This window comes from Oryx dammah, unplaced genomic scaffold (assembly GCF_014754425.2).
Source record: "Oryx dammah isolate SB20612 unplaced genomic scaffold, SCBI_Odam_1.1 HiC_scaffold_14, whole genome shotgun sequence".
In the NCBI taxonomy this organism is placed as follows: domain Eukaryota; kingdom Metazoa; phylum Chordata; class Mammalia; order Artiodactyla; family Bovidae; genus Oryx; species Oryx dammah.
The window spans coordinates 44,534,758-44,558,756 of record NW_024070198.1 but is presented as its reverse complement, the minus strand read 5'-3'; the positions used below and the strand labels follow the sequence as shown (position 1 = coordinate 44,558,756).

General features: G+C 49.0%; 1 protein-coding gene across 2 annotated transcripts in view; it reads left to right on the top strand.

Moving 5' to 3' along the window:
- Nucleotides 1-23,999, top strand: part of CUNH10orf90 (chromosome unknown C10orf90 homolog) — a 245,640-nt gene that overhangs the window by 208,963 nt on the left and 12,678 nt on the right. Inside the window, exons 5-7 of one of the 2 annotated variants that reach the window (XM_040254435.1) lie at nucleotides 9,263-9,553; nucleotides 12,623-12,807; nucleotides 14,729-14,906. In XM_040254435.1, the coding sequence (XP_040110369.1) occupies nucleotides 9,263-9,553; nucleotides 12,623-12,807; nucleotides 14,729-14,906 (654 nt within the window). The remainder of the gene's footprint in view (nucleotides 1-9,262; nucleotides 9,554-12,622; nucleotides 12,808-14,728; nucleotides 14,907-23,999) is intronic. The other variant, XM_040254436.1, reaches the window with a different exon arrangement.

Here is a 23,999-nt window from a genome sequence, read left to right as displayed (position 1 = left end):
GAGGTGATGTCATTGGTTGTAGGAGTGGAGGTGATGTCATTGGTTGTAGGAGTGGAGGTGATGTCATTGGTTCGGAGGGAGGTGGAGTGGACGTGATGGCCCTTGGTTGTAGGAGGGGCTGGAGTGAGATGTCCTTGACATGAGGCCAGGAATTTTGCTGTTTTCACTGCCGCCTCCTAGGTGCTCTATCTACATCAGTACCTGGTACATAGTAGGTAGTCTGTGGATAGTTGTTGAAGATAAGGAGGTCAAGCAATTTCTTTGAAAAAACAGGTAGTGGGGTAAAAGTCTGACCTGGAAGCTCCTCCCCGTCACCACACACACACACACACGCCACACGTGCCACACGTGCCGCACACACACACACTCTGGGAGGACAGCTGGCTCTGAGCGGGCACTTTTCTCTGCAGGAGCCTTAACCAAGATTCCTCTCTCCTGCTTCCATTGACACCTCGAAGTTCAGTCTGAGTTTTAGATCAGTTTCTAGTGTCTAGTGTTACTTGCTTGGTAATGCTCAGAGCTCCCAAGCAAAGCAAGGAGAGGAGGAGAGGTGAAAGCTGCCAGAATTATCAAGCAAAATGGAAAGGTGGCCATCAATGGCAATACTTCCTCCCAAACGGCGGTGGTAGTGAGCCCCTGCTTTTACGTACGACTGGTGTGGCAGACGGTGATCCTGTCTAGTTATAAGCTGTGTCCAAAATGGAGATGGCAGGGAAACAGTCGTGTGTTATTTCACTAGAAATGTGCTTCACCTCCCTGAGAAAACCACTGTGAAGGTTTCTGTGAGTGACAGATTGTCAATGACTTCTACTTTTTCTTTTTTTAAAAAATTAATTTAATAGGAGGCTAATTACTTTACAATATTGTGGTTTTTGCCAGACATCGACATGAATCAGCCTTGGGCGCACACGTGTTCCCCATCCTGAACCCCCCTTCCACCTCCCTTCCCATCCCATCCCTCAGGGTCATCCCAGTGCACCAGCCCCGAGCACCCTGTCTCATGCATCGAACCTGGACCAGCGATCCGCTTCACATATGATAATATACACGTTTCAACGCTACCCTCTCAAATCATCCCACCCTTGCCTTCTCTCACAGACTCCAAAAGACTATTCTTTTCAGTGTTTCAAATTTGACAATGATTATGGCTTTTATAATTTAGAAAAATTTTTTAAAGAAAATATCCCTTACTGAAAAAAAAAAGCATCCCCTCAAATAGTCGCCTCTGGAAACTTTAACCACAAGTTTTGATAAAAGCTTAAAATGCTCTTTTTCTGTGCTTTGAGAATATAGTTCATGCTTTGGGATAAAGAACCACGGGACTGTTGATTGTCTGGGACTTCTTCCTCAGTGTCAGGTAGAAAGGTGTGATCTAATCATTGAGTGGAATGTCCCTCTTATCACCTGCAAGAGAGTCCAGGTAATCCTTTTATTAGAAAACTGGCAGGTGTGTGTGTGTGTATTCACGTGTGCATATGTGTGTATGTATATATTTTTGACTTCCAAATATGTGTATGTGTTCAGATTTTTGTTCAATAGTTTTAAGACTCGAGGATTATGACATAATTGGAAAAACAGCTCTGTCCAGTGACCCAGTGACCATTCTAGACACTGTCTTTGGGACAGAATAATCTACATTGCTCTCTGCAGTAAATGCATGCATGACCCTTTATATGAGTGCTGCGTGCAGACTCCACACATGCCATCTTTTTTTATTTTTATTTTTATTTTTTTTATTTTTTATTTTTTAATTAATTAATTTATTTTTTATTTTACTTTACAATTCTGTATTGATTTTGCCATACATTGACATGCCATCTTTTTTAAATTGAAGTATAATTAATTTATAACGTTGTGTTAGTTTCGGGTGTATGGCACAGTGGTTGAAATGCATATATAATTCTTTTTCAGATTCTTTTCCCTTGTAGGTTTTCACAAAATATTGAGTAGCGTTCCCTGTGCTGTAATAGGTCCTTTTTAGTTATGTATTTTATATATAGTAGTATATATTGGTTAATCTCAAACTCCTAATTTATACCTCTCCCCCTTTCCCCTTTGGTAACCATACATTTATTTTCATTGTCAGTAGGTTGCTTTCTGTTATGTAAGGAAGCTCATTTGTATCTTATTTTTAGACTCCACATGTAAGCAGTATCATATGTTATTTGTCTTTGTCTGATTTACTTACTATGATAATCTATAGGTCCATCCACGTCGCTGCAAATGGTATTATTCTTTTTTTAATGATTGAGTAGTATGCCATTGTGTGTGTGTGTGTGTGTGTGTGTGTGTGACCCATTTATCTGTCAATGGACACTGAGGTCGCTTCTATATCTTGGCTGTTGTACATAGAGCTGCTATGGATATAGGAAGTGGATGTATCTTTTTGAAGTGTAGCTTTGTCTGGATATATGCCCAGGAGTGGGACTGCAGGATCATATGGTAACTCTATTTTTAGTTTTTTAAGAAACTGCCATACTGTTTTTCACCGAGGCTGTAGCCCACATGGTTTCTTGAAACTTGACCCCAGAACAATAAAAATAACCATAGTGCCTCTTCCCCCTTTCCCTCTGAATCCAGAGTTCTTCCACTCCCAGGACTTGACTATTTTTGTCTTAACACCATATTGACATCTTAACATTGCTCAGCACCCTCCCCTGATCTGCTCTGGGTCCCAAAAAGGGAAGGCTCCCTTCAGAGGGCTGTAGCTGCTGCCATTACTTTTCCCAAGTCGGCTTTATTTCTTGGTCATCACCCCTCCCCAGTTTGTCTCCTCCTTTAGAGAGAAATGTTTATGCGTACAGTAGGAGAAACCTGTTTACTGTCTAGGAAGGGCTGGCATGGACAGGAAGCCTTGTTTCCTGACAAAGAAAGGACCCGCTCGGGCATTTCCGCTGGCCCAGCTGCCTTTGGACACCCCTCCATCCTTGCCGTCTGACCTTCAGGTTGCTGTCTGTTCCCCTGATTTCTTCTCTTTCCTCTTCCTGGAGGCACCAGCTCCAGCTCTGCTCCTGCCGTGTGGCTGGGCTTTGGGACTTGCAGGTCCGAGCACAGCTTCCCCTCCTGACCCTCTCCTCTCCTCTCCTCTCCGCCAGGAGCTGTTTATTCCATTTGTTCCTTCCCCCCACCCCACTCCCTTTCCCCTCTCTCTGACTCCCCACCTGGGTTGCAGCATCTCTGCGTAGAAATTTAACAGAAATGTGCTGAAATAATTACCAGTTACCGGCTGATTTTAAACAGAAATCTGGATCGGGCAGGAGACAGGGTGCCACATGGACACCCCTTTCCACATGAGGAAATCAGCTTTTCAACTGCTGCCGGAAGGTGAAGCCTTGGTCGGTTAGAAAACAGAGAACATACCCACCAGCTTTGTCCATCGTAAAAGCTTTTTCTTTGCTGGCTCTGTTGCTTGTTTCTCTGTGGGTCATGAACAAGCTCTTTTATTTCATCTTCTGTGTACTGTAATTGCAGATGGTTTGAGGATTTCTGTCTTCTTGTATGGGGGAAATATCAAGCCAACCATACCTGCTGGAGAAATTGGGTCTGTTCTGAGCACCCAGGGTTGCTGCCTCTTCCTCTTCAGCGATCTCTGCATCCACAAATTGGCATGGTTTGAGCTGAGGATGCCTGGCCTTCCCCTGAGCGGCAGCCTCCTGTGTCCCTGTGCTAGAATGTGCTGTGCTAAGTGGCTTCAGTCGTGTCCGACTCCATGCAACCCCATGGACTGTAGCCCACTGGCTTCCTCTGTCCGTGGAGTTCTCCAGGCAAGAATACTGGAGCGGGTTGCCATTTCATTCTCCAGAGGATCTTCCCAACCCAGAGATCAAACCTGCATCTCGTACATCTCCTGCACTGACAGACAGGTTCCTTATTTTGAATGAAAGGTACAATGACCTTTCATTGCCCAGGGTACAATTCCTTATTTTGAAAACTGACAAAGAGAAGAATTAAGCACAATATTCTGGATAACAAAGTGGATGAGGTGTGACTTTAAAGACAAATCCCAGACGAAATATACAGAAGGAAGAATCAAATTAGGAAATTATCTGTTTGGTTCTTCCTCTTACCTCTCCATCCTCATTGTCACCCCATCTGGGGTGAGGGACAGCAAAATCCTGCCCGAAGTGAGAAGGGTCTGCGATTCACCCCCTGGAACCATCCAGCGTAGCCTTCCATTTGATGGCTGCACAGTCCTACCCAGCTCACTTCTTTGATTTCCTGTGATACTCAGGGATGGAGTTTGCTGCAGGTCGGCCCACAGGTGAGGCAGGAAGGTCAGACAGGTCAGCTAAGGATAAAATGTGGACACATGAGCTTTAAAAAGGCAGTAATGGGTGGAGGGCAGTCTGGGGCGACTCAGGGTAGTGGCAGATAGCATCAGATTTTTAGGAGAGCCTAAGACCCCCCTGTAGGTGAGTTTAGAAGCTGGTATTTATTTTGATGACCCAGAAATATCAACATAAGCTTGTTACTGTATTTCTAAGAGAGTCTGTTGTATGATGGTCTAAAGTTTGAGGGGAGAAAATACCACCTCCCGAAACAGTAACATGTGGAAGAAAATAAGCCCGCGGCTTCAAGGAAGCCTGTTTTGCTTAGAAACGCCTCTTTGGTTGATTGGCTGGCTTCGGTCTGGTTTTGAGAGGCAGGAAAGTACACGGAACCGAGACGCAAGCCTTACAGAAGGTGTTTCTAGAGAACTGCTTCAGCTTTGACACCAGAATTCATCTGTCTGGAAATAGATTATTCTAAAATGCGTCCTCTAGATGCGTTTCCCGGCCTTGGGCTGTCAAGGTTCCAACAGCGATGCTCTCTGAGCCTGTGTGTGATGTTATGGTTTTCTCGCTCGTCCCTTGCGATTCCACTGATGGAGTCTGGCGGCCGTGCTGGTCTTCCCCCGCCCCAACCTCACTGCGCCCTGCCACCCCTTAGCAACCACCCTCCCCTGGCTCATTTCCTACTGTGAGCCAAAGGGCCGCAGTTAGTTATTAGAATTGTGTGCCAACCAGGGAGCTATGGCTCAACAGGGGCTCATCTGATAACACGAAAGATTATGATATCACCTTAATACTTGGAAAGAAGTGAAATATCTTCTATCAAATTGGTTCACTATGGCACTTTCCGGCCGGTGGAGGCCAAGCATCGAGGCTCAGGCAGCTTTTCCGCTTCTTGTACTAAGGATTGCGTGCCCCAGTGGTACCCTTGCCTGGCCCAGATTCAAGTATCTTCTTGATACTGTGTTGGCAAGGTCCCCACTGTCCTCCCCACTGCCCTCCTGCCCTAAAGCTGGGGCAGCTCAGAACCCTTGTTGCAGCACAGAGAGGTGCCCTGCTGGCATCCAGCCCTGAGGTCTACAGGTGGACATAGTGAGTCAGGAACAAAACCTGGCACAACCAGCTCCCCTGAGCGTCCTGCTGTCTGCCGGCCCTGCCTGGCACCCCGACTGTGGCCCGCCCCTTGTTTGCAGAGGCTCTTCTTCCCCCAAATCACATCCCATCAACTCTCAGGGAAGTGATGGCCCAGCAAGTCTGCTGAACTCCCTTCTCCTGAAAGCTTTTTCCTAATAGATGCAATAACATATTTACCTTAAAACAGCTGGCTTTGTGCTTGCTATTCAGATTTTCCATATTGAAAATATACTTTTTGACCTAAGAAAAAGACTTAAAGAAACCTTAGTGATTGATTCTGATACAGAAAGTGAAAACAAAGCTCACATTACTAGAGAAGACTTCACAGGTGTGGCAGGTGTCACTATTGACTGTAATAACCTGCAAAGTGTTAAAATAACAGAATTAATTTGTAGCCAAAATGCTAGGCATGGTTTTTATATTGACCAGGGGATTTTTGTGTCAGTTCCTGCAAAGCTTCCCCAGTCGAATATAATAGAAGGAATTCATGGCCGTTAGGCAGGTTTTTTGGTTGGTTTCTGTTTACCCCCTAGAGCCCAGCCCGGCTCTGGGTAGGTGAGCTCTCTGGGTAGTTGAGGGTAATGTGTTTTAGGGAAGGGAATGGAGGGGGCTGTTACTGTTGAAAGGAAACCTGCAGGGCCCAGCCCCTTCAGGCCTCGGGCTCAGGAAGCGCACTTTGAGTTCCAGTCCAAGGAACAGAAATGTCTGGCAGTAGCCGCTGTTTGATTCAGCTTCTCCTACGAAGGGCAGAGCCTTTGGAGGTGACAGGTCTTCATGAGGGTGATGTAGTTTTAAATTTGAGCCATGAACAGAGAACTCTTAAGTCCAGTCTGCATGCAGAGTGGTGTATGAGAAGACTAAGACCTTGTTTCCTGGCGTGGGCTCCCCTGGGGGATCATTTCACGGCTGATGGTTGTGCTTCTCAGAATCCACAAAAAGGCCTGATCAATATGTTGTCAGGAAAGTTTTTCTTTGACTACACATTTTTCTTTTTCCCAGTTCACCAACTGTGTTCTACTTCAAGGAATTTGTTTTAACTCTTTCAAGTCACAGTTGGAACATCTGACTTGCACATAATCACATGAGAATTTACATTAAATCAGATAAAAAAGTTAGAAAATTAATTAATAGGTAGGTAAGTAAGTAGGTGTGGGATAGATAGTTAGACCTCAATTAGTCTGTAAATAATCCATTAATTTGAAGAATCTGATATCAGGATGGAACTAGCAGCCTGGGACCATATCACTGATAATTTGATTTTTGATCTTTTAAAAGAACTGATAAAAGGAAGCCACAGAGAAAGGAAGAAATACCTTAGGACTTTTCTACTTACCATCTGAGCCACCAGGGACGTCCATGATATTTTATACTTAAACAGAACTGACAGCTTTTGAAATACTCAGTTGTAAAGATTTCTCTGTATAAATTAGCAAAGCCCAGCTTTGCCATAGGAACCACTTTTGTTGTTCGGACACTAAGTCGTGTCCGACTCTTTGTGACCCCATGGACTACAGCATGCCAGGCTCCTCCACCATCTCCCAGAGTTTGCTCAAATTCATGTCCATTGAGTCGGTGATGCTGTCTAACCATCTCATCTTCTGCTGCCCCCTTCTCCTTTTACCATCAATCTTTCCCAGCATCAGGGTCTTTTCCAATGAAAAGGTGGCCAAATTATTGGAGCTTCAGCTTCAGCATCAGTCCTTCCGATGAATATTTAGGGTTGATTTCCTTTAGGATTCACTGGTTTGATCTCCTTGCAGTCCAAAAGACTCTCAAGAGTCTTCTGCAGCATCTCAATTCAAAAGCATCAATTCTTTGGCGCTCAGCCTTCTTTATGGTCCATCTCTCACATGACTACTGGAAAAACCATAGCTTTGACTATACAGACCTTTGTTGACAAGGTAATATCTCTGCTTTTTAATACATTATCTAGGTTTGCCATAGCTTTCCTTCCAAGGAGCGAGCATCTGTTAATTTCATGGCTGCATATCCTTCTTCAGATGACAAGGTCAGCAATGACCACCGTTTGTGGGGCACTCATGTTTCAGGCAGGAGGACCCAGGGGCTCTTCCCTTGTTCGTGGAAGCAGGCGTACTGGCTCCACCCCCTCATGGCTCTCCTGCCTTGGTCCCACAGCCAAGAGGCCCACTGGGGGGACCCCTGGGTTCTGTCTGCCCCTGCCCCGCCAGCCTCACCACCATCCACCTGTCCTCACTGGCCACGGTGCCCAGACTCAGAGAAGACGGGGCTGGAGTGGATTGCAGACAACTGGCATTTTAAGAGATATCACTGTTCTAATCAGCGCCTGGTAGTCATGGACTCATTTCCTTTTTGTGTATAAAACATCTCAGAAAATACGGCCCGAGTTTCCAAGAATCTTGACTATGCCAGTGGTTCCCAGGACCTTTTCATCTGCCCCTGGATGCCAGAGGTCTGCATGCAGCCCACTGGCAGCCATGCCTGTCTCCACTTTGGGGCCTCAGCACTGGGAAGAGATGACACCTGGTGAGGAGTCACTGCCGTATTTAAAGTGAATAACTTTACATTTATAGAGTAGAGACTTCCCTGGACGTCCAGTGATTAAGACTGTGCTTCCGCTGCAGGGGAGCAGGTTCAGTCCTGGGTCAGGGAACTAGGATTCCACATACTATGTGGTGCGGCCAAATTAAAAAAAAAAAAAAAGTATAGAGTATTCTAAAAGAAGAAGAAGAAAGAAAACAAAAAGAGTACAAAATCAGCAAAGAGGAAAAGAGAAAGTCTCTCTCCCACCCGCAGTTCTCAGTCCTGTGTTGCCCTCTCCTAGTCCCCAGGGTCTTCTGGGTCCTTCCAGAGATATTCTGAGCAAATAAGCATGGACTCAGGAGGCTGGTCTGACACACTGTCCACTCTTTGCTCACTTGGTAATGCATTTATAGACGATTCCATGACTACACAGGAGTATGCGCCTCATTCTTTTTCACCGCTGCAAAGTACGAAGTGCTGTAACATACTTAACAGGCCCCTACTGATAAATATAAGGTGGCTTGCAGACCTTTGATATGACATTGTGGCAACGAGCAAAGCACTGTACATGTTTTAGACCCACTGCTGCATTAGACATGAGCACAAGCGCCTGATGAGTTACCTCCTGCCTCCACACTTGCCACAGGACACACGTAGCATCACTGTTTATGGAATAATAATGATAACAAACATTTGTTACATGCTTAGTAGTATCAGCTACTGCACAAAACACCTTATGTGGATCATTATTTTATTATAGTATTGCCTAGATTTTAACATTCAGTATTTATATAAATAATATATATGTTATTTACTACATCAATTATGGTTATATAAATATAGTGCTTATTATTTAAGTAGGTGAATTTATTAATAAAAATGAACATGATAAAATTAGACACATGATATCTAATATTCTTACCTTGTTATAGTGTCAACCTCAATTTTATAGATGATGTGGGAACTGAACCCAGGTATCTGGCCCCAGAGTCAGTGTGCTAAACTACCTGCTCAATTATTTGCCGTCCAGAAGGGTTTCCGGGCTCCTAAGTAAACCAGGGAGCGTGGTCGCTTGAGAGCTTTATAGGTGATAGCAGTGTATGTGGAAGGCTCCGGAGTGAACCCCGCACGTCTGGCCAGGGCTGGTGACCACGGGTGCTGTCGTTGCTGGGGGAGCATATGGTTTGGGCATCAGTGAGTCCCGTATCCGTGACCCCTACCTCCCCCCGCCCCGCTCACCCCAGGCAGCGCTGCAGTCCATCTGCTTGTCTCTGGGGGAGCCTGGAGTGCAGAAGTCAGTACTTCAGATGTGGGCTCATCAGATGTTTTGAGCACAACTCTCATTTTATTTTTAGTAGAACCAAACGTATTTTCTGGAAGCAGCGAGAAGCAACAAGAAGGAGCACGTGAGATTGTATCTGCTCCCCCAGTGGAATGGAAGCTGGTTAGAGACCCCCTTCCAGATGGTTCTAGCTCTCCAAGCAACAGCTCTCAGTCTAGTGACCTCTCTGAACCCGCAGAGAGTCAGCAGGAGCGCCTCCCAAAACCCAAGGTCTCTTTACCAGGGTTCCTTTGCCCCTTCCAAGATCTGTGCGCATCTCCGCAGGAAGAACACGGTGTTCAAATAGAAAGAGAGGCCCCAGAAGGTAAGGAGCGAGGGAGGCAGGGATGAGACGGTTCTCCCTTGATCTCCACGGGGAATACAGTGCAGGGCCTTGTTGGGCCCTGGTTCCCCCCAGCTTCCCTTGTGATGCTGCCTTTATCCATCCGTGTGCGCCACGAGGGAAGCAAGCCCAGCAGGTCTAAATGGTGGGCAAGTCTGCCTCACAGGCAGGGAGAAGGCAGTGTTGCCAAGGTCAGGAATTCCCAGCCCTGCTGCACAACAAGGCCAGCGTCGCCTGGGGTTGGGAAGAAGGCTGCTTCCATGTGCAGCTCTTGGGCTGAGTCAGGGAAACTTTGAGATGCTGGTGTGGCTGCCCCAAAGGCAGCGGACCCACCAGGCTGCCCATGGTCCTTGGGAGCTGACCAGCTGGGCTAATGGCCAAGGGGTGCTTGTACCGCGTGTACCAGGCACTCAAGAGGCGTGAGGGCCTTGACCTCACAGTGCCTTTGAGATAGGCCCCCATCTCAGCCTCTCTAGAGGCTGAATTCAAACTAGACCATCCTTTCTCTAAAGGCCAAGAGGCTGACCTCAACTAATATTGCAGAAACTATTGATATATTAAAAAACATTTAGGAATAAAATAGTAAAAAAGATATCTGGTGCCCAGTTATATCAGAGGAAAATTTAGATTTCCAATCACTCTATAAATATGTCCCCAAAGAGCTATAGCTAAGGACAGAAAGAAAACTAATAGATTCTAAAGCTTTGGATTGGAAAAGTTAAAGTATTTGTGGTAATTGATGAAAGTAATTTTTCTGGGAACACAAGTGAATCTCTAGCTTGTTATTCACTAATAAATGAAGGAAGCATGTATTGAATGCCCACTATATGCCATCAGAGAAGCACTTATTAAATGCCTACTGTGTGTCAGGCACAGTGCTCAAGGCTTCCTGCCCCCCAGGTGCTTGCAGTCCTGTGCCAGAGTCACTGTGGTCATAACCATGCCTGGGGTGACTGTCAGGAAGCTGAGGTTGCCCCAGGTGACACACGCTGGGGCTGGACAGAGACATCTTCCTCAAGGAAGTGCTTTTGAGGAAGAAAAATCAGACCCCAAGGGTGGAGGGAAAGACACCCAAGAAAGCAGAGTGGATGGAAAGAGCAGGGCTGATGTGGGGTCCCAGGGACCACAGTGCAGAGGTGGGGAGGAGGCCCACAGGAACCCAAGGACCCTAACGGGTCAGCCTGAAGGGTCCTTATAAACCCACTAGGAGTCTGGACGGGATGCTGGGCCAAGTCCTTGGAGGAGACCTAACTAGATGTCCTCTGAAGGCAGGTGTCTCCTGGACTATGTGGAGGATGGATGGGAGAGGTCCAAGTAGGGGACGGGGAGATGGTGCTGATACTAGCCAGACCTAGTATAGAGCACGTCACTGTGGAGGCCGGGCTGCCCAAGCGGAGACTAGGAAGGTCATGGATGGAGCTGTGCTGTGAGCACTGAGAAGATGGGCATGTTGGCACTGCTCTTGGGGTCTTTGGATCTGGCGGTGGGAGAGGTGGGAGGACCTCTGGCTTCCCTGAGTATGGGGTGAGCTAGAATAAAGGTTCACTCGGTATGGAAGCAGTGTGGTAGAAAGTGGAATTAACTCTGGCTGGAGGGCTAGGGACAAATATCTCAGCTAGGAATCAGTCCTGAAGCAGGAATGGGGAGCAATAGGGAAAGATCTAGAAAGAACAGGAGCAAATGCTTAGAAGAACAAGAATGAGTAGTGAACTTCTAAGTAGTATGTTGTTGGCAAAGAATTGAAATTGGTACCTGATGGGCAACATCCATCGTGAACGAGCTGTGAGGCGTCCGGTGTGCTTGTACAACTTGCCGGTAGCAGGGGCGTTAGTGGACCTTGGGAGAATATAGGACGGCTGGTCCAGACCAGGGAGGATCTGGGTGTGATGGTGGAGGTTATACTGGGGGGTCAGTGAAGGGACCCATGGGACCGTGGAGTTGCATCCTGTGGTCACATGAGCCTTGAAATGACCACCTCTCCCCACCCAGCAGAACCAGCAGCTCCAGCGCACCCGGGCTGGCAGTCTGGCAAGGCTCAGGGTGAATATGATGTGGTCCAGTCCTCCAGAAGGTCCCAGGCTTGTGGGGTTGGAGCATCCTGTGATGGGCCCACTGACGCTGCTGATGTGTGCAGCATGTTCCACGGCGGGCACACAGAGGAGGCAGGACAGGGTATGCCTGGGGAGGGGGGCCCAGCTTCCTGAAAACTCTGGGCTCAGCCTGAAGGTAGGAGTTGCTGGGTGGTGGGATCAAAGGGGTTTCGTGGAGATGGGAGGGCGGGTGGGTGAGGAGAAAGGAGAACGTGTCTGGGTTTCAGACCATAGGGGACTGGTGAGGCTGCGGCTGGGGGGACGTGTGATCGGGGAGAGGGGAGTTCAGATGGGAAGAGTGGCCTGGGACAGACACTGGGGTCCCCGCGGAGCAGTTGGTCAGTAAGTGGTCAGTGAATCCATGCGAATCCCCCCTCTCAGCACTCCAAAGATGACTCTGCCCCAAGTGCTGTGACATCGGCTCAAGCTCTGATCTTTTCCACCAAAGGGTGTCCGAATGGCCCCAGGATGGGGCTAAACCTAGTGCTGAGACACAAAGTCCCAATTATGAATGTCAAGCCAGTGCTGGTCGCCAGTAGATTAAGGGGCGGGATAAATAATTGAACACCATTCCTCTGTCTTACATCATTAGTGTAGCAAACATAAGATAAATTAATTCACGGTCCCCAAACAACCCAACTGTATTAATTGCACAGGACACACTTAATATGAAGTGCAAAATAGAGGACATTTCTTTGCCTTGGCTGCAAAAGCATTTTTGCCATGGGAATACCTGCGTGGCATAGCCACTCTCGAGTCTGGCTGTCCACAGACATGCACCCCTGAGACCAGGGCACCCGGGGGTCTGTGATGGGGCGTGATCTCGTCGGCTTAACGAGGCCCATTAATAACCCACTGGCATTTCCATTTTCCAAATTGTCTTCTGTGTCTAATGGTGTTGAAAAGCCAGGAGAAAAGCGCCTGGTGCCCTCTAAATGGAATTCTAAATCTTCTCTCCCAGGGGATTACACGTGCTGTGACTTGGTTGTTAAAATAAAGGAATGCCAGGAGAGTGAGCACCCTGCCAACCCCAAGTCCAAGCCAGCACCCCCAGAGCCAGCGCCCCCCGAGGACCCAGAGACCCACGTCCTGCCAGAAGACTGTTCCGAGAGCCAGCAAGGGCCCGAAAGTTCCCTGACCTTGCAGGTAAGGCAAGGTACATTCTGGCTCGATTCCCACCGAGGGGAGGCTTCCCAGGGAGCCCATGGGCACACGGCCTCACTTCTGCTGCTGGAGATCTGACTCCATCTGACTCCACTTCCTGGCAGCTGTGTGACTCTGGGCAGGTCCCCTAACCTCCCTGGGCCTCTCTCCCACCGTGTAAGGAAGGAGATGGTGCTATCTACCCAGGCTAGGTTGGGGATCTCATGCCATCAATGGCGACCATGATTGGAGTAAGGAGAGTCAGCATGTGTCGAGAACTTTCTGGGGCTCAGACAAGGAGAGGGTCACCCCGGTGAAGCGAGAGTCCTTCCCTACAACCCCGTCTTCAGATAAGCATGTTAAGCCTTTGAAAGAGGAAGGTAGTCCCAAGGTCACGGGGTCTTGAGTTCGAGGATATGGAAGCTTTCATTTTGTGTCTTTCCCCAATTGTAGAAGTAACGTGAACACATTTTTTTAAAGTGCAAAAAATACATGGATATAAAGATTAGAAGGACAAACAACCCGGAGAAGGCTAGCCATGCCTCCTGGGAGATACGGGTATTGTAAACCGCCCTGCAGATGGGTCGTGGTCTCCACCACATCCCCCTGGGTGGATCCATCGGGAGAGACACCGGTGGCCCTGAAGCCGCCCGGGCCTCCAGCCTTGGGGCAGACAGCTGGGGCAGCAGCCCCACGGGGCCCCACAGGCGATTCCAGGGGCTGTCTCCCCAGGCCCCGGGACCTGGGCTGGCACCTTGGAGGCCAAGCGACCAGGAGACTCCTTTCCTGGCACAACATCTAGGGGCACATCCACAATGCAGATGGAGCCCATGCCACCCCCTGCCTGGAAACCGAGCGCCCTGAGGTCTGGGAGAGGAATGGAGCTGAGGGTATTTCTGCTGCGGCCGCAGCGCTGGGGGGGCCTGTGCTGAGCCCCTGGCATGTGCAGAGCCGGGGCGCTGGCTGTGCAGGGTACAAAGTGGAGGAGATGCAGCCTGTGCCATCCAGGAGCTCGTGGCTCCTGGGAGAAATGCATCTGCCTTCCAGAATCACGCAGGGATTCTTTGAGGACACATGCACACAGAGGAATTGAGGTCAGTGTCTAGCGCAGAGCAGGACGTATCAGTGGTGGTTATTCTTCAGTAAACCCGTGTGGGGAGCTTTATTCACGCATGGAGTCGGGGATGCAGAGAGAGATGAGGCTGAAGAGAAAGCACGGGGATTCTGACCACCTCTACAGAGTCTGCAGAACCATTTTGCAAAGAAAAAGCTCTCCCGCCAGCCCTGACTTCCTGGGGGGCGTGGTGGGAGGAAGCTGGTTCCGTTCGCTAGGATTACAGCTTCTCCTGAAAAGATACACGAGTCATGCTGGGAGAATGATCTCGTTCTGAGCTTCCAGAAGGCATCCAGCCCCTGGCAGAAGCAGGTGACTCCTAAGGCTTGCATTCCTTTCCCACCAATATCACCTTGGAATATGGCATTTCGGGGTGTTCAGATTTTCATCTGTTGGAGATGAATGAATTGCCAGGTGGAAGGAGAAATGGGCATAGGTGTACCTTTGGTGCTGGTAACTCAGTCATGCTACAGCGGGGCCCTTAGTGCTGAGACCTGCGTCATCAACAGTCTGGCCATCTGTCCAAAAGGGGTTGGAAGAAAATTAGGGCGTGCTCTTGCACTGTACCTTTGATCAGCCTCTTGACCAAATCAGATGGATGCATTGCCTTTCTGAGTCACTTCTCTGAAAAAGTTTTGGGAGCTCCCCAGTGGTTAGCACTCTGTGGTTCATATACAGGGGGCATGAGTTCGAATTTTGGTCGGGGAACAAAGATTCTGCCTACCTCGCAGTGTGACCAAGAAATAAAAGATAAATACATGAATACATAAGCAGGCAAACCTTAGTAAAATGTTTTCTTGGCTCCTGTAGGAGGCCCTGGAAGTCCGCAAGCCTCAGTTCATCTCTCGCTCGCAAGAACGTCTGAAGAAGCTGGAGCACATGGTCCAGCAGAGAAAAGCCCAGCGGAAGGAGAGCCTGGCTCCGAAGCAGAGTCTCCTTCCTGTCCGCGCCCACAAGAAGCAGGTCACCATCCCCCACCCTCTCAGCGGTAAGCTGCAGCTGGCTCGGGAGGGCCGGTGAGACGTGGGACCCCAGGGCTGGGCCCCTCGTCCGAACCGATGGTCCCAACACTGCCCCTGACACATGCAGGACTGGTGTTCACCCAAGTGCCCAAACCTCAGGGTCACACAGCCCTCCCTGGGAACCTGCCTGTCTTGAGAGGTGATCCGCAGACCCTGAATTCAGCAGAAATAGCTGGGGATACACATTCCCCATTTCAGCTGGGAAAGAAGTGTTGTGGCAGCCAGAGTAGCTGGTTCAAATTCTTGGCTCCATAACAGATACTCCAAGAGCTCCACTTTGCCCTTGATAGATTGCAAAACCAGTCTCAGGGTGAGAGGGCTGACTCCGGTTTGTCTGCATCAACATTCGTCATCTCAAAACCCCTTTCCTGCTGCGAGATCAGTGTCCGGCTGAACAGCTTTGGGAGCCGTGGGAGGCGGTGTCACGAGGACCCTGTGAGGGTGGTACCCCTGAATTCCCCGGAGAAGGCATTATCATGAACCTTCTCTGGGCCAGACCCCACGCAGGGAGCCGGGGAGAGTTTGGTGAGCAGGGCTGGCCTCCGTCCTTTTGTTCGTGGAGCTTATAAACAGACCATTAAACCAGAAAGAATAATAAGAAGAGACAAGGGCAAGAATGGAGACATGGGAGCATATTCTGATGGCCCGCCAACCCAAATCTTAAAATCTGGAGGCCTGGGGAAACCTCTGTTTTATTTCTTTGGATAGAGGAACAAGATCTTCCTAGCAAAATGTTCTGGGCCCCAGGAGGTGAAATCATTGGTCTGATTCTGAATAAAAGTCCTCTGGGGAAATAACTGTAGTCAATAAAATGCAGCTTAGCAAATATTACCAGGATCTTACAGAGCGGCTGGGGGACAGCAGGCGTTGGAATAGGATTACTGTTAAACACAGGCAGGCTGAGTCCCCCTCCACCCACCCCCACCCCAATCCAGAGCTCTTCTGGGGGAGTCATCCAAGACCTCAGCAAGGGCAAACTTGAACTCATCCTTCCTGTGGTGAAGGATCTGGCGGGACACCTGCTGCTCGGCCCTCATGACCCTTCCCAGGATGCTAAGGAAAGGAAATCAGCAAAATATATGTGCAAAGACTTTCCCTGCCTGGAAATGTCTCACATCGGCATTTGAAGCTGATTGGCAGATATTGGCTATGTGGGTGTGTTCTCTGGAGGCTCCTTAGTTTCCGGCTCAACAGAGAGCAATCTGGGTTCTGGTGTAGATGTATCAAGTTGGCAAGAGGGACTAAGTGTCAGCCACAGCTGGGGGTCCCCCCGCCCAGGGCCTTCAGGGTCCAGGCTTGTCCTGGGGAGGGCTGCCAGGATACCCATGGTGCCTGAGATGTGAGGGCCACTTGGCCTCAACAGTTTTGAAGATGCTGTTTGATGAAGATGGTTAGATAAACGAATGTGTTCTCAACAAATATGGAAGTGTCCCATTAGAGCTCAAAATGTGTATACACAAAAAATGGAGTCTAACAGGCTTCCTTCTCAGTCAGCTCCCATCACTTTGTCTAAGAAAAAATGGAGACTCATGAACATTTGGGAACTTGTTAGGCATGAGACCATTCATCCTTGTCCCCTGGGCCAGCTGCCCTCCAGCCGTGCCATACCGAGGGCCCCAATGGCCTGGAATGTCACCATCTCAAATGTCAGAGGGAGGCTGCCTTGTCCCTTGTATTCATTTCCTAGGGCTGCTGTAAGAAATGGCCCGAGGCCAGGTGGCTCAAGGAACAGAAATTGATTCTCTCTCAGTCTCGAGGCCAGGAGTCCAAACTCCTGGTGTCCCCTGGAGTGATTTCTCCCGGAAGCGCAGAGAGGACCCGTGCTCTTCCTCTCTTCCGGCCCTGGGAGCTTCTGGCAACTTCTGGCATTTCTTGGTTTACAGCTGCATCATTCTGTTCCCTGCCTCCACCCCCCTTGTGTCTGTGTCCAAATTCCCTCCTCTCACAAGGACCCCGGTCATCAGATCAGGGTCCACCTCCACCCAGCCTGACCTCATTTTAACTTGCACAAACCTGCATGGATCCGATTTCTAAATCGAGTTGCAGGGACAGGGGAGGAAACATACCTTTGGTAGGTGAGACAGTTTTATCTACTCTCCTCCAAGGGTGAGGTTTTGCCCCAAAACAGATATCACCCTCACGTGTTCACATTCCTTTGAGTGAAAAATCTTAAAATCGTGTACAATAATAAAAAATGATGAGACCCAGCCAATAGTTGTAAATAACCGAGGCACCTTTTTATCCCCAGTTCCGAGACGGTCCTGACGACTAGGGTGCTCTGGGAGGGCTCCGGCACACGGTTTTACAGCCGCTTTTCTGATCCCCGTGGTATTTATGGCTGATGAGAGGTTTACCCTCGTGTTTGTTTGTGTTAGGCCGGCCCACTCAGACAAGTTCTGAAACCAGAGCCTCGTGTGAACTCTGGACAAGCGCAGGAGTGCTTAAGGCCCCATTAAGCACGTCTACAGGCCACATCTCGTCTTCAGCCTGTCTGCTGGCAAGATGATAAAAGCGAGATGCAGATGCTTTTCTTACATGCTAAATTAGTTAATAAATCATATGCGTGAACGAGCTCCCGCTACAGTGTCAAGGCGTCTGATAGAAGGAAGACTTGGATTGTTTTCCGAGCTGGGTTAGCTGCTTCTGATCAGGGCCCTCCTGGTGCAGGCCTGAGGGGTTCAGGTGGGGCCCCCAGCAGCTGACAGACGCCTCCTCGAGCACGGGCTGGGGGCAAAGCGTGCGCCGGACATCGAGGGCAGTTACAGCGAGGGCCGGCGGGCCAGCTCTGCTTCCTGTTGGCCAATGAATCCTGGGCAGTCTCTAAGGGACAGGGGCAGTGACACGTGTGTGGGCACACGTGTGTACATGCAGACATATGTGAGCGTTCACTGGGTTCCCGTGTGGAGATGGGGGATTTTCACGACCAACTGGGACGTGAGAAAGTCCAGGAAGTAGTGTTATAAAGGTCCTGCTGGCAAGCCCAGTCTGTTTTGACTCACTCGTCATCCATGGCTTGTGTTCCCAAAGCTCACAAATATGTGGCCTCTTTCTCGCCTTGTCTGGGAGCCTCCTGAGCCCACTGGGCTTGGCTCTAGCAGTGGCATAAGAAGCATCTTCTTCCATCTCTCAGCAAACTTTTCTTGAGGACTCACTGTGTGCTGGGCACAGTCCCTGGTCCTGTGGACCTCCTCACCTCTTGGGGAACGCACCCAGGTAAAAAAGGCAGTGATCTTGGGATTTGCTAAGTACCGTGGAAGGGGGTTGCCATGGCAACCCACCGGCTGGCCTTGCTCCCGCCGTGAGATATGGTCCTGATGGAGGAGACCTGGTACTGAGAAGAGACCTTGCAGCTGGGTCGTGGTCCAGGGTGGGGAGGGTGGGGTGTGCTGGGGGAGGATGTGGAAGCTGCACAGCAAGGGGTCGCCGGGTGCTCAGGTCAGCTGTGGCTGGACTGTAGGTGGGGGTAGGGGGCAAAGGGAGAGATGGAGGTGCCAGAGAGGAGTCCAAAGGGGCCACCAGGCATGTATATGCTGCTTCTAGTGTTCTCCTCATTCTGTGATCAAAGCTGAGGCTGTGTAGCTCCAGGCAGGACATGATGGAGGCGGGCTGGGGCCGGGCAGTGAACGCAGAAGGGTGGCAGATGCAAAGGTGCTTGGGTGATGAATTAGCGGGACGTGGTGGCTGCCAAGTCACCAAGAGCAGAGGAGCCTCGAGGAAGTTGGGAGGAGGCTGGGAGGCCGGCCTAGCTCTCAACCCCTGAGATGCCAGCCCTTTAACCAGTGGGTCTCTGTCTCCTTCCCCAGTCGGAGCTTTGCCTGGCCGCTGCCCCTAGAGTGACCTGAGGCTGTAGGGCGGGGCTTCCCCTTTGTCTCTGTGCAGCTACCCGGGTCTCAGGAGTGCAGGCTGGTCCCATTCGAGGGCCGGCTGTAACATGGGGATCAGTGTTCCAGAACCAGTCCTTGCTTTGCCCTGCAGGACGCATCGGGGGCAGGATGGGCTGAAAGCACATGGGAGGCACCAGCACAGTACCCACAGGTGGCGGGCGGTTTAGCGCTTAGTAGGTGGTACAGCTCCGATGCTTTGACCGGATGCAAAGGGCCGACTCATTGGAAAAGACCCTGATGCTGAGCAAGATTGAAGGCAAAGGGAGAAGAGGGCAGCAGAGGATGAGATGGTTGGATGGCATCACCAACTCAATGAACATGAATCTGAGCCAACTCCGGGAGATAGTGAAGGGCAGAGGAGCCTGATGTCCTTCAGGCCATGAGGTTGCAGAGTGGGACACGACTCAGCAACTGAACAGCAACAGCAGCGCCACCCTCAGGTGGAGGGGCTTGTCACTGTCTCCTGGGGGCCAGTCTGAGGCTTTGTCCAGCCCTCGCTTCACTCCCCGAGCAGAGCCCTCCCCATCTCCAGCTTTCAAGCCCCCCTGGATCATAACCCCACCCTGCATCCCAGACCCTGCCCAGCCTGACTGGCACCCCTGCCTCCTTTTCCCAGCTGGTCTGACAGGCTGTCCTTCCTTACCCCTGGGAGCATGCGCCATCGGTACCCACAAACAGCCGATGGAATTTTGTCTGTCCCTCTCCTGCCCTGCAGCATCCTGCCTAACCTCCCTAGCCCAGCTTAAGCCCAGCCTCAGTCTCAATCTCTCACCTCCAAGGCTCTTGCCGCTGATTCCTGTCACGATGCGGTGCCTTTGGCTGTGAAGTCGAGCCCTTCACTCATGCAAATCACTGTCACTCCCTGTATTCAGTGCCACAGATGGTCAGAAAGCCAGGGATGCTGAAACATCCCAGGTCGGCCTGCCTCCATCTCAGTTTCTTTCCCTTGACAATTGGAGTGGTCCTCATGGCTCTTTCTGATGGTCTCCTAACCCGTGAATGTGTAGGAAATCCATCAGGAAGATGGTTTCAGGAAGGCCTTTCTTCCAGGAAGCCCTCCCTGACTATCCATCCAGTCTCCACCTCCCCACCTCTGCTATTGGAACACTCCCACCTCTTGTATCTCTCTTAGATGCCCTACCTCCTTACCTTTCCACTTTGGATTATAGTCCTGTGAGCATGCCAGCAAAATCTCCCTGGATTGTAAGTGCCAGTGGGGGCACACTACACCAAGTCACCCTGACAAGCTCTGCTGTGTGTGCAGAGCCAAGCAACTTAATCTGAATTGCATTATCCACACTTTCCAAGGTGAGCCAAGCGCAGCCATTCAGATCACGGGCCAGTAGAGGAGCGGAATTCTCCGGAAGGTACTGCAGAATTCCTTCTCTAGCCGATCTGCTTTCACTGATGATTTTTGGCTAGAACAAGTATTAAAATTAATTTGCATTCCCTGAGCGTCAAGCTAGAAAAGTGACCCAGAAGATATGAGATAGCTGGAGAAGTCATCGCAGTAATAAAAGTGGGCTGTTCATCACGCAGCCAGTGCTGGCCACACCATCCCTACAATCTCCAATCTGATCTCCTGGATATTTTTCCATCAATCATCCGAAAAAATATTTGGGGCCAGTTCTCCCATTGCCCACAAAGGGATTTTAAAATGTGCTTATCAGATAAAAGTCAATTGTTACTTCATCAGTCTGCAAAGAAAACAAGAAGCATGATTTAGCTAAAAGACTGTTTCCCTGATTGAAAGATATTTGCATGTTGCTGTTATTGGTATCCTTTGCAGACCAAAGATAAAAGGTATTGTGTGCTGTTTTTTTTTTTCTCCTAAAAAGCACAGGAAGAAAAGATCAATTTATGTATATTGATTAGAAGTAGATCTGCAGGACAGTGTTATTTCCAATTAAAATAATGCAAGGTTAAAACACAGAATTGCAGAGTGGTAAGGAAAAACGTCTTCATGGGAACTCGCCCAATTGCCTGGATTTTATTTTCCAAATGATTTCCCTTTTATCCCCCAGTGCAGTTCAGTAATAAACCTTTCAGTGACACTAAGGATATAAATCTACTTGGCAACCAGAATGAAAGTTTATTCATCATCTATAAATCACCATATTTTGTGGTTCTCTAAATAATGCTGGGAAACCCTGGAACTAAGCAAGCAGTGACTCCCAGATCAACAGCTAGCCATTCAGACGTGTTCTAGATGTTGCTGTTTTATGGTGAAGTATGACTTGAGCCATTGCCATAGTTTCTTTACATGACTAATTTAAACTTGCCATTCAGCCCACACATGCACGTGCTCGTGCACACACACCCACACATTCTTAAGAAAATGTGAAAGCAGTATAGCACATTTTATATATTTAAAATCCTATTTTATAGCCACAAATAATAACTTTGAAAACTGAAAACTAATTATAACTTGCTAATGTTCTGCAATTGCCACTTTCCCCTCCATCATCCTTAAGCCTAGACAATCAAAAATGCATTCAAGAGGGAGACCAGTTCCTTTGGATTATTTTGTAAGCTGTATTCTCTGGGAGGTTTACAATGCCCATGTATGTTAAAGGCATTGATAAGTCCTGCAACAATGAAGCCTGCTTAAATTTCTTCAAGCTTGTTTTCTCTAAACTTCTTTGACCTTGGAATGCTTTTATCTAATTCTTGAGCATCCATTTTGGAAACATAGCTCTAGTAATCTTTGCTTTTAAGACTATCTATTGGGTTGGCCAAAAGGTTCATTCAGGTTTTGTTCTAAAAGATGTGAAGGAAAAACCCTAACAAACTTTTTGGCCAACCCGATACCATGCTTTGCTAAAGAAGCCCCAACTGGAATTTCCATCTGCCATTTCCCACAAAAATCTGAGACCATGAGAAGAAGGTCTTATTCTCCTTATCTGAATCCCTTTGGTCTGGCAGAGCCAGAAAGCAATGACTGAGGAGCCTGGGGTCCTCTGGGTGGCAGGGTGTGGTGCCAGTTTCACAGACTGTGGCCAGCTTGCCTCCCTGAAAGCTTGTCCACTGACAGGTGCTGGACCTCTCTCCATGTGGGCTCCCCTGGAATCTGTCACAAGGCCATCACACTGTCACCCAGTGGAGTCCAGTGGAGAAAGAGGAGCAAGTCAAAACCCCCTTGGAAAGCACTTCACCAATGTCACAATGTGAAATAACCAGGGCGGGTGGTGTTCCCCACACCAAGGGCTGAAAAATGGCAGAGGAGCAGTAAGCTGCCAGAGAAGTAACTGTGGAACTGGGGCAGAGGCTTGCCTTCCCCATGATGCAGGCAGCTGCATCAGATGATGCCCGTGGGGGCTCTGGAACCAGTGACCTGATTACCTGTTGCCACGGCAGGGAGAGTTTCTTCACACACTCAAAATAGGGATGCCAGATTCACTACGTAAAAATATAGGATGCCCAGTTAAATTTGCATTTCAGGGCATCAAAACCTCTTTTAGCATAAGCAGGTCCCAAATATTGCATAAAATATTATTGTTCAGTGGCTAAGTCGTGTCCGATTCTGCTACATCATGGACTGTAGCACTCCAGGCTTCCCTGTCCTTCACCATCTCCCAGAGTTACTCAGACTCGTGTCCATTGAGTCAGTGATGCCATCCAACCATCTCATTCTCCTTCGCCCTCTTCTAGCACCTTCAATCTTTCTCAGCCTCAGGGTCTTTTCTAATGAGTCAGCTCCTTGCATCAGGTGGCCAAAGTATTGGAGTTTCAGCTTTGGCATTAGTCCTTCCAATGAATATTCAGGGTTGATTTCCTTTACGATGGACTGGTTTATCTCCTTGCTGTCCAAGGGACTCTCAAGAATCTGCTCCAGCGCCACAGTTTGAAAGCATCAGTTCTTCAGTGCTCAGCTTTCTTTATGGTTCAACTCTCACATCCATACATGACGACTGGAAAAACCATAGCTCTGACTATATGGACCTTGGTCAACAAAGTGATGTCTCTGCTTTTTAATATACTCTCTGGGTTTGTCATAGTTTCTCTTCCAAGGAGCAAGTGTCTTTTAATTCTGTGGCTGCAGTCACTGTCCACAGTGATTTTGTCTGTCAGTGTTTCCTTTTTTGTCCATCTATTTGCCATGAAGTGAAGGGACTAGATGCCACAATCTTCATTGTTTTGAATGTTGAGTTTTAAGCCAACTTTTTCAGTCTCCTTTTTCACCTTCATCGAGAGGCTTCACTAAGAGTATAGGGTATACTTATGCTAAAACTGTTTCACTGTTGATCTGAAATGCAGACTTTCCTGGGCTTCCTGTATGATATCTGGCAATCCTTCCTCAAAGCCTGGAAACCCCTGGAGGGACTGGCTGTTTTCCTTATCTTTCTTGTTGTCGGCTCTCAGTGGTCCTCAAACAGGAGCAAGTCAGAATCCCCTGCAGGACTGGAGAGCTCACAGGACACTGATCCAGCACTGGAACTTTCGATGCGGCTGACTTGGGGCAGGGGTGAGAACTTTCATTTGTCACAAGTTCCCCAGTGACGCTGGTGCTGCTGGTTCAGGAAATGAAGGGGAAGCAGACGCTGCCCAGATGTCGGCCTTTCTGTGAGAACGTCAGCCCCACTTTGAGAACCATGGCCTTCTATCTACTGCAGAGAATAAACAGCCCATTGATTCCATCAATGACTCGATTCTCAGGCCTCTTAGCTGCTTCCTTTGAGACCTGAGGTTAAGTGACTGACCTTCGAGACCTCTGCTCATCTGTAAAGAGGAAAACACCTGCTTTCCTGAGTCATGGGATGAACTGAGTCACAAATGGGGGCCAGGGCAGGGGATGCTTGGAGAATGGTGGCTGTTAGCATTGTGGCTGCCACTGGCGTCTCCAAGGTTATAGTCCATGCTCATATGGACCATTCCTGTGAGACCTTCCTAGGACCTTTAAGGCAGATGCTGTCCCCGCACGGAGCAGAGGAGGAACAGGGGGCCAGCAAGCTTGAGCGGCCAGTTCCAGGGCACAGAGCACCAAGCTGAGGCCTAACCTGATTCAGGTCTTCAGACTTGGATCCCAAGTGGACACCTCTTTCATGGTGTGGAGGGTCAGGCAGGCCAAAGGAAGCATCAAAGGTACATCATAAAAACATGATGTTTAATGTGCTAACACTTGTATGATTTTCATGAAGCAGAAACCAATGATGATTCCCTGCCATGGGTAGTGAG